The following is a 10,799-nucleotide window of genomic DNA, read 5'->3' on the forward strand; positions in this document are numbered from 1 at the left end:
TTGTGATCTTCTTGTTGTCTTAGTTCCATATTCAATAATTATAGTCTTCAGTGGGTTTTTACATGATACAAGTTTGAATGGTTTGAGACAATTTTCTTGTCCCTCTTCTCCATGTTTCATATTCAGAGTCAAGACCAGTCCTTCCTCCCAACTCCAATTATCTTCTGTAATTTTGTTGTCGGACAATTTGATGATCCAAAAGAGAAGCAGGCATCGTTAATTCCCTCCATGTTGGATCTATACCAAAATGACACATTGCTTCTACCACAATCACAGCATCCTCATTTGTATTCAATCAATCAATATTCATTAAAGTCACTGGAATATGCTGAAGTTCTCTAAAATTCCTTTTTCTAGCAATAGCTGCAGTAATGCAAAAGAAATACTACAAAATAACTTTTCCTTTCTTTGCAAGAAGCAATCAATTATTCTTCACCACTTTTGTTATGGATGGCTGATTTTTCAGAAGCTAGTTAACACCATACATATTACATGTAATTCATGGTATTTCCTCTTTAAAGGGTTAAATATTTTATTAGTATATGAGTTTGTACATTTTTATTTTATCTTTTACTTTGGGTTTAAATCCTATTATAAATGGTACTTGACTTACAGGAAAAGACCAATTTAATACCTCCGTTACCTTTAGGTTTTGTTACACTCCGTTACACGTGTCATTACATAGAAATGACATGTGTCCTAAAAATTAAAAAAATTAAAAAATAATAATAATTAAAAAACTAAAACCTAAAAAAATTAAAATATGGGGTCGCTCTTTTTTAATTAATTTTTAATTATGATTAATATTTTTAATATTTTTTTAAGACACATGACATTTCTATGTGACAAGACGTAGCATTCTGTTAGTTTGGGCTAATGGAACCTAATGGAGGTATTAAGTTGATATTTTCGTGTAAGTCAAGTACCATTTATGATAGGATTTGAACTTCAAGTAAAATATATATATATATACTAATAAAGTATTTATTCCTAATTGTTTTTTTAAAAAAAAACACACACAAAACAGAACAAATTAGTATTTTTTAAGTTTGACTCAATAATATAATTAAGACACAGTGAAGAAAGACTTCGAAACATTTGATAATGCTTTTGATTTTTTTTTTTAATGTTTTATTTAAGAACTGTTTTGTTGTAATATAAAACACAAGCAAAGGGGAAGCTGATTAATTGTTTGTTTTTTTTAATAAAAAAAGAGTAGTGTTTTCATGGCTGTGTGGCCACCTAGTCTCCTAGATTTGGTTGGGTGGTTGCATAGCCAACTTATCTGGCCAAGGTGGGTAAGGTGACCATGCTCCTGCCTATTGTGGTGGCAGCGCAATTACTTTTGATCAAGATGGTGGTGGTTGTGCGGTCATTTGTAACTTGTTATAGTACTCATATACCAACTCTCTCTCTAATTAATACTTAAAATAGCCCTTGATTAATTTATTTTAAAAAAACAAAAAAAATTAAAATACTAAATTAATCACCACCTGTATCAAAATATTTCTATAAGAAGGTATAATTTTTTTTAAAAAAAAGAAAAGTATTTTGGGTTTTAAAAAATATTTTGAAAATTAGAGATATTTGTTAATGAAGTATTTTGAGAGACATTTCCAATCACAAAATATTTAAAAAAAAAAAAAATCATACAAAGTGGCGTGGCATTAACGTCACCTCCTTCTCCCAAGATGACTTTAGCCGATTAAGACAGGACAAAGGGTACCACTATCGGTAGGTTTGACGTCCATTCTTGCTCAAAATAAATCAAGGCGGTTACATTAAAAGCGCTTAATTAATGTTTATTGTCAAAAATAAAATAAATAAATAAACAAGTTTTGTTAGTTGGACCGACATATTTTCAGAAAAGCGACACAAAAAGCGTCGCCATCAAAGTGGTCCCTACAATATGAACAATTATGGCAGAGGGACCACAACCATGCAATATCTTATTACTAACCCCCCAATCCAAGCAAACTAGCATAGCCACGAAATCTTCCACACCTTAAATTTGGTGTTATCCAAAGTACCCAAACAAAATCTCCCACGTGCAACACGACCGGATACCTTAGCATACGGATAAGCATCATGGACAGCCCGAACTGCCCACTTAAATATCAATGTGTTTTTTTTTTTTTTTTTTTAAGGTGAAATTCTGTCATAGAAGAAGACAGATAGATGGACCAAAATGCCCCAACCCCATAACAACAACAAGAATATCGGATATGCGAGACAGCTAGACCAATTTGGCCCCCAAACAAAATATTGTTAAGTGACTGTCAACCCCTCCTGTATGTGATTAATTTTATCTGCAGAAAATTAAATGTCGGCCTTTCTGTGAGAGATGAAATGGAAATAAATAAGGATTGAGGAGGAGCCAGGAGGGTATGGTTGAACACAGACTCTGTAAAGCATGGGCAATACAGAATTCCCATGACTAACTGCCAACCCCATCTCTTTATTTAAGAGTGACACAAATATCCAAGTGGAGTCCCATGCCCTTTTTCCACCTCCTATCTGGGTTCACACTTCATGTCAGGTGTTTTGCTGACGTCAGAGATATAGAATTATATAAATTAACTTTAATTTAACTTATTTAATTAAACTTAATTGATAATTTAATGTTAAGTTCGTATTTAATTTAAAAGTCGTGTCAAAAATTAATAACTCAAAATGTTATGTGTTAAATCAAAGTCATGCTAAAATATGAGTACAAGACTATATACGGTAACCTTAATTCAACTTATTTAATTAAAAGAGTCGGACCTGCAAATCTTACCTCACTATTTTCGCATCGAGTTGTGTTGATTTGTGAGTCCTATCAAAATTTACCAACCCTACTACTAACAAAAACTCCAAACCATGTATATGATGGACAAAATATCTATAATGTCCCTCAAATATCCGTTAATTTCGTGTTGACTTCGTGAGTCGTGTTAAAAATTAGCATGTTGAGATTGTATAGGTCAATTTTAACTCAATTTATATAATTATACGGGTAAAATCTTTCAACTCTAATCCGTTAATTTCTTGTTAAATTTGTGTCTAGTTTACGAACGGTATCAAAACTTACCAAGCTAACTATCTTGGGTTCAAATCCGGTCGAGACATAAGTACAAAACTATATAAGTCAATCATAACTCGATTATTTAATTATCTGAGTTAAATAAACCCCTCAACACTAATGGATGAATTTCGTGTTGAGTTATATTGGAATCGTAGGTTGTATCAAAATTGACATCCCTATTCCAAACCATTCATATGGTCAAAAAAAAGTCCCTCAAACATCCACATTAGGCAAGTGGGAAGGACCCACCCTTTTCTGGTTGTCTCTTGTAGTTTGTTGTTTTGTTGTTTGGTTTCTTGCAATGTACTTATAAAAATAAAAAATAAAAATAAAAAGGTGTAGTCTATGAAACTATGTATCCAATAATAATAATAATAATAGAGATATTTAAACAAAGAGTTTAACAGACATAAGTAACAGATCTAAATCACATCCGATAACCCACTGCTTTTTTACCCATCAACCGTTTTCCTTTTCTGGGCTAAAAAAGACGTACTTTTACCACCCCCGAAATAGCAAAAATTACAAAAACATACCCCAGAAAAACTAAAACTTACCTTATTTTACTTCCCACTCGCCCTTATGTTCGCATCCTTGTACCTTATAATGGAATCCAGCCTCTGCAACTTCAACTGCTGCTTGAACCTGTTGATGAAATCGTCGGCCCTGGCGTTCACCTCATCATCGTCATCCTCCGTCACCCCAACCTTTCTTTCCCTCACAGTTTCCGGCCGGCGAATCTCAACAATATCCTCCTCTTCGAAATGCACAAACGCCGACTTGGCGCTCGCCGACTTCTTCATCTTCCTTGAGAGCTTTACCGGCACCTCGCCCGATGCTGGCTTGGTATCGGAACGGGTTCTGCTAACTTGAGCGCCCTGTAGCTTGCCGTAAATCTCATCCAGCGTCTGCTCATCGTATTGATCTACCTCTTCGTCTTGGTCTGACGCTTGGGCCAGCTCTTCTTCTTCTTCTCCTCCTCCTCCTCCTCCTTCTTCTTCTTCTGCTTCTTCTTCTTCTTCTTCTTCTTCCTCCTCATCCTCTGTTTCTCGGGGTTGTTGGAAATTACTGTAATGGGTATCTGATTCCTCCAGGGAAATTGATGGGTTGGGTTGTTCTTGGAAACGATAATTGGAGAGGCTGATGGACTTGAGCCTCCGAAGCATAGATGGAGATCTAGAAAGTTGGGGTTGCTCTGTTTCAAGATTCTGGTTGGAAGCGTAATGGGTGTACGAGTCAGTGGTTTGCTCAAAGGCGGTGGTTGTTTCTTGGGATCTGTAGCTGTTGAAGTTGATGGATTTGAACCTCTGCAAAATGGACGGAGATCTAGCAAGTTGGGGTTGTTGTGGGTGTTCTTGGGCTTCTTGTTGTCGGTTGCTGTGTTTTTGGGCGCCTCGGCTCGAGGTAATGGCAATAGTGCCAATCATGACGTTGAGGAGGACGAAGAGAACAGTCGATGTGAACCAGCTGTTCATGGAAGCCCAAATTGAAAGTATGGAGTCTACAGATTGCTCAAACATGGCTTTAGCCAGGGCCAGAAAATCATACACAGGGAGAGAGAGAGAGAGAGAGAGAGAGAGGGTGAGATGGGGTACTGCGGAGAGTCTTTGGTTTAAGTAGCAGAGAAAGGAAAAAAGGGGAAGTGTGGTATTTATTCTGGATTTTGGGTGGGATATTATTAGTTGGTGCTTTTGGGGCTATTCCTAAAAATTGAGTAAGACCTGTGGGTGTCTTGATCTGATGGATCTGTGGGAAAGGACAAAGAAGAAGGGGTGGGTGTGAGTATTGAGTAAAATGTGAGGTCGTTGTTTGGCCTCAGCTAAGGAAGTGATGGTTATAGGCTTGGAATTTGCTAGAAGAGTTTTTCCTCCAGTGGAATTACTTGTGTTTTCGATTTGAGGGGTTGTATCAAAGTTTCAAACTAAGGCTAAGTATTAAAAATATCTTAAAAAGATCAATGTGGCACGTTATCTAAATGGGTAGATCGTACATCTGAATCAACACTTCTAATCAATTGTGGGTAGAACTAGATCAATTACTCAGCTTATTATAAAATTACAAATTAATTCTTATTTTCAAAGTAAAGAACAAAAAAAAAAAAACATTTGACCGCGACCTCTTCTCGCAAGTGCGGGGCAGCTGCCCTCCCCTCACCATATGAACGGCAATTGGCCACCCCACACTGAGGGGAGGCCACCGGTCATCAAATGAGGGAGAGGTGGTCAATGGTCTTTTACTATATAACCCCCATCCATCCTTAGATGAGGGGTGGTCAGTTTAGCCTTTATGAGGCTATGACACTCTTGGAATTAATTAACTAATAATTAATCGGGATAAAAATGCGATTATGGTTATCAATTATTGACTATAACCACTAACCGTAACCGCCTAGGTGATTAGTGAGCTATAATCGCTAACCGTAACCGCAGTTAGTAAAATTCACTAACCGCCTATGCGGTTAACTGTTTAGGCGGTTAATAACCTTAATAACTGCTAACTGATTTTTTTTTTTTTTTTAAATGACGTTGTTTTTATGGTAGGGTGCGTTTAGGATTATGATTTTGCAAGAATAATCTACGTTTTTAAAATATAGCGCAAAACGTAAGGCGTTTGGCATTGCGATTTAAAAAACACTTAATTTAAAATAGGAAAAAAAAAATCTGCAATTTCTATAAGTAGGCTAGGGTGCTTATTTGAAAAAGCGCGAATTTAAACCAAAATTACAATTTATCATAACAAATATTTAATTAAAAAATACATTTTAACATGCTTTACCAAACGCTTTTGTGATTTTAAAAAGTAGCGATTTTAAAAACACAATTTTTAAGAACACAATTTTTAAAATCACACTTATTGAAATCGCAATTCCAAATGAACCCGTAATATGATAATGCCGTACTACATACGACATCATTTCTAAATTTTTATATATATTTGAAGTAAAAATGACATCGTTTCATATATATATATATATATATATATATATATAACTCGGTACATCTTCTCGAACTTATTTAATAGGGAAATAAGTTAAAAGGATACTAAGAACCCTTGACCAGATCGATGGCGTACAACGAAGACAGTCACTTAAATCACAAGAAAACCATAAATTTCATCACAAGGAAGCGATAGCAGAATCTAAACCATCATAGTAAAACCAAGCAAAATAGGATTATTACAACCCAAGTCTAAAAGTCATGAATGCATCAAATATTCAATTTAATCTTCACTAGCTATTTTTAGGCTACTTCACTCCGATTTGCTTTGCTTTTCCGGTGGTTCAGTAATACTTCAACCAGTTCCTCTCTCTTTCTACAATTTTTTGGCTGATTTGCTTTGATTAATTTGAGCTGGTTTTGGAGTCTTCCAGCATTGTTTGTTGGGGTATCTCATTATTTTGATTGATTGTTGAGGGTGATTGTTTCTTGTATTGTTGTGGTGGATTCTTTGGCGAGTTCGATCAACATTATGGCCACTGAAAAATCAGATATTGTTCCTTCGGCTTCTTTAGTTAATGCTCTTATGACTTATGTGAAGCTTGAATGAGAAGAATTATGTATCAAAGCATTTCTCAATGGAAAGGGATTGAAGTATTATGTTTATCTCATTCTTTGTTTTTGGACTCTCATTCTGTGTGGGTGCTAGCATTGGCTTTCTTCATCCTAATTGTTGCAGTATTTTCTAGTCCAAGAATTTACTATCCAATGATTTTCTTGATGGCTAAGCTCTGAAAAGCCCATTGTACGGCAACGAGGTTCTTGCAAACAAAAACAAGGTCAGAGAGTCAATGGTTGAAGCTGAAGACTCTCTGATGCTTAAGTTAGCATCTTTATTTGTGGATAAAAAATATAATTAAAATTTGCGTCTAGTTATCCACGATCCAATTGATGTTGAGTGAGGTATGCGAGAAATGAGAGGGAGTAAGGGTCGACAAAGAAAGAGATGTAAGAGAGTGAAAGATGTGCGAGAGAAAGAGACGTGTGTGAGGAGAAAACCAATCCAGAGAGAGGACCCCGCTCCTTTCCTGACAACAACGAGTGGACGATGGCATATTGTAAACAAGCATAAAAAGAATGGAGCCCACTAGGGGTGATTTTCTCCCCTACACTAATCATCACTTTTTCAACGGTCCTTCATCATTGGTAGTGATTTCAAACCCTTGTGTTTGATTTACTGGATTTTTTTAATTTAATTCTAGCACCTAGGTTTAAGGTTTTTGATCTATAGTGATGAATCTTGCATGTTTGAAGTTGAATGTGCCTTATTCATCAGCTCAACAAAACACTTTACCCCAAGACACCTTGTTGTGAATTATTTGGTTGAGACATTGTTCAAATTTCCTAACCATGTAGTCTCGTGTAGAATCAAATGTTAGGCAAAATTCTTGGGAGGGTCTTGCTCCATCTTTTTCCCTCCATGAGCTGCTGTTGGGTTGTGGAGTCATAGTTTGTAATGAACCAAGGGTTAGGCCTTTGCTCATAATTTAAGTTGGAGGTATGAAAAAAGTATTCTTCTGGCTTGGCTACTTCTTTTCATTAGGGGTGAAAATGCCGTTAGTAAAATTCACTAACCGCCTCCGCAAACGGTTAGGTTAATAACCTTAATAATTGTTAACCGCATTTTAAAGAATATATATATATATATATATATTTTTAAAAAAAAACCGATGTCGTTTTTATAGTGATATGATAATACCCTACTATATACGACATCATTTCTAGTAAACACAAAAACGACGTTGTTTCATGTATTTTGATATATATATATATATATATATATATATATATATAAGCGGTTAGCGGTTAGTGGATGGTTAATAACCGCCCGCCTTTCTCATCCCTACTTACCATCACCCACTATCTAGGTCCAAATATTTTATTATCATTTAATATATTCTAAAACATTTTCATTATTGTTATTATTTTGGCATCGATCCTATGCTTTAGCGTAGGTAATATCCTATAATTTCCAAATCCTCTCTCCATTGTCCTTAGACAGGTGAGCCCTAGCTAGCAACGACGGCTCTGATACCACCATTGCCACACCTGCAACCCTTTATCCCAATTTAGGGGTGCTGACAATCGTTAGGACCAAATCTCACCAATTGATAGTTATCCTAAACCGATCGATCGTCAACCTTTGCAGATTCTGATCACTAAAGTCCAAATATCCCACTTTCTCTCTCTTGTGTACTTAGAACCAACCCTAACTTACTTCGGTAATAGTTAGAGCACCCTTAACCCTAATTTAAGAGCGGGGTTTACACAAACACCCGAGGAAAGAAATAACAACATAAAAGAGAATTCAAGAAAAACAATTTGCTTGGAGAGTTTTAAAAGGAAGTAAAAAGATGTGGAATCCTAATCATGTTTTTATGATGGCTCGCTTTGGTCAAGTCGTCAAGATATATTAAATGCCCATCTTCAAATTGTTGAAGTCACATATAAGATCAGGCATGTATAAGAAGTCTCGATCTCTCCTTTCATTGTATGTTTCCTTTTTTGGGGTTGGAATAATAAGGCCCACTATCAATCTCTGATTTAGTACAAGTCTCTATTTCTCCTTTCATTGTATGTTTTGCGACGATCATATACATAAAAATTTTAAAAATTTTAAAAATTTTAAAAAAATAATAATAACTGCTACAAGCCCAATCGCTCTACATCTAGACCCAGGGGCATTTCAATTGGCTAACTGCTTGACATGTCAATCATATACTTTAATCATTTCACAGTTTGTAAGATTATTGTTGTAAAAGCTATAGTTTCCCAAGTATTTTCCTAGTTTTAAAACATAATCTTTTGGTTTCATATTTAAGTGACTATTGAACCCATTCGGAACAGAAAATATATGACATCTTTTTACTATTTATTTCAAACCAGCCAAGGCTTTGGATTCACTTCAAATATAACACATATGTTCCGAGCATATTACTTTTATAAGATGAATAAATGTTTAACTTAATAAATAATATTTACATTGTATGACATGGTACACTGGTATGTGTATAATGGTTATGAGCTTACTATAAAGGCTTGACCCTATGGTCAAAATATGTTTATTGTTTATGTTTGACCTTTGATCCAATAGTAGTTTGTGATTGGCGGCGCGATCATATTTGAGTAATGGTTACTATAGACGGACATCATTAGCAGTGTGGGCCACCTAAGGTTGGACTCAGTCGCGCTGCTAGTGATTAGACGGTATGCGTACGATATCCTGGACACCAGTATTATATTACAGATCCCTCAAAACAGCGTTAATACTACAAATAATGGGTTAAGAGCTTTGATAGACTATATATATATATATATATATATATATATATATATATATATATATTTCCCCCATGAACTACCACGCTATGTCAATATCCCCCATGTCTTTTAATGAGATTTAACGTCTAAAAGAGAATATTAATCCAATTTAAGGAGTTTGACTGATGGAATGAAAGTTTTGGAAAGAAAATGGTGGTCTGATTAGGTTGGGCAGTAAGGTTAGCAGTTCATGGGGGATATTGACATAGCATGGCAGTTCATGGGGAAAAAAGTAATTATCCCAAAAAGTAAGATTGATTTCAATATATTGTAATTTTATCCATGTACTCACAAAATAAAATAAAAAAAGAAAAGAAAAAAGACAATCTTATCCATATTAGTGAATTAAAATTTAGTATGACAACTTTTTATGCAAAAGATGTTACATAGCAACATTTCAATAAAGGGAAAAAGTAGTCCCCAAGAGGTAGCTCAATCGGCTTGGACTACGCTTAATGAAGCGGAAGCCACTAGTTCGAATCTTCCTCTCTCCATTTTATACAAACATGTCAAAATAATAATAATAATAGTAATAATAATGGAAAAAGTGCAAATTGCGTAATCTAGGTTCTAAAGCACTTCTAATGTCTTTTAAGAAGATTAAGCTTTGTGTTAACGCTTCTTTATTTTAGGTATTTGAAAATCACGTAATAGATAAAATATTATTTGTTATCACTATTACATGTATATCATTATCATCATTGTTCTTGTTTTATTTAACTTAATCTCCATCTTACGATGCAAGCAATCTTTTCTAAGTAAGGTTTGGATGAATACTTTCGAATCTAGAGAGTTTAGATTAATTCCTAAAATATGGAATGCAAATTAGTAAAAATTAAAATATGAATTCATTATGACGAATTGTAAAACTTGATGGTCAAGACTTATAGCATGTGTAATACGTGGCATACATTTTACACAAATACGGGTGTATATATATCAATTTTAAATGGAGACAAATGGACAAGTAGTATTTTGTTAAGAGTAATGTTGTTTAGTAGACTGTTATAATGAAGAAATTCATAATGAAATGAAAAGTTAAATATTATTTCATTATGAATTTCTTCAGTATAAAGGGTCCTACTTTGTCGAGGTTCCCGTCATTAAAAATATATATATATAAGTGAAATAAAGAAAAAAGTTCGAGACAAAGATTTACAAATGATTTAATGTTAAATACCTACATCCACCACTAGGGGGTGAAGATAATATAATAAGAATAGTATATGATGAATGGTGATAATATTAAAGAGAAATGATAAATGCACAACTTTTTGGCACAACTTTTCTTTTATGTAATCAATTTTTTTTTAAAAAAATAATAAATAAATAAAAAATAGTAATAACATCCTATGTGAATCTTTTTTTATTTGGTAATATATATATATAGATATATTAAAAAAAAAAAAAAAAAA

At 34.3% G+C, this 10,799-nt stretch overlaps 1 protein-coding gene across 1 annotated transcript; it reads right to left on the bottom strand.

The window, feature by feature from the left end:
- Positions 1 to 3,411: 3,411 nt before the first annotated feature.
- Positions 3,412 to 4,889, bottom strand: LOC132184291 (pathogen-associated molecular patterns-induced protein A70-like). Its single transcript, XM_059597868.1, has one exon. It carries the CDS (start codon positions 4,585 to 4,587, stop codon positions 3,631 to 3,633), a length of 957 nt encoding a protein of 318 aa, XP_059453851.1. The 5' UTR covers positions 4,588 to 4,889; the 3' UTR covers positions 3,412 to 3,630.
- Between the last annotated feature and the right edge of the window lie 5,910 nt (positions 4,890 to 10,799).

The sequence above is a fragment of the Corylus avellana genome, chromosome ca6 (assembly GCF_901000735.1).
Source record: "Corylus avellana chromosome ca6, CavTom2PMs-1.0".
In the NCBI taxonomy this organism is placed as follows: domain Eukaryota; kingdom Viridiplantae; phylum Streptophyta; class Magnoliopsida; order Fagales; family Betulaceae; genus Corylus; species Corylus avellana.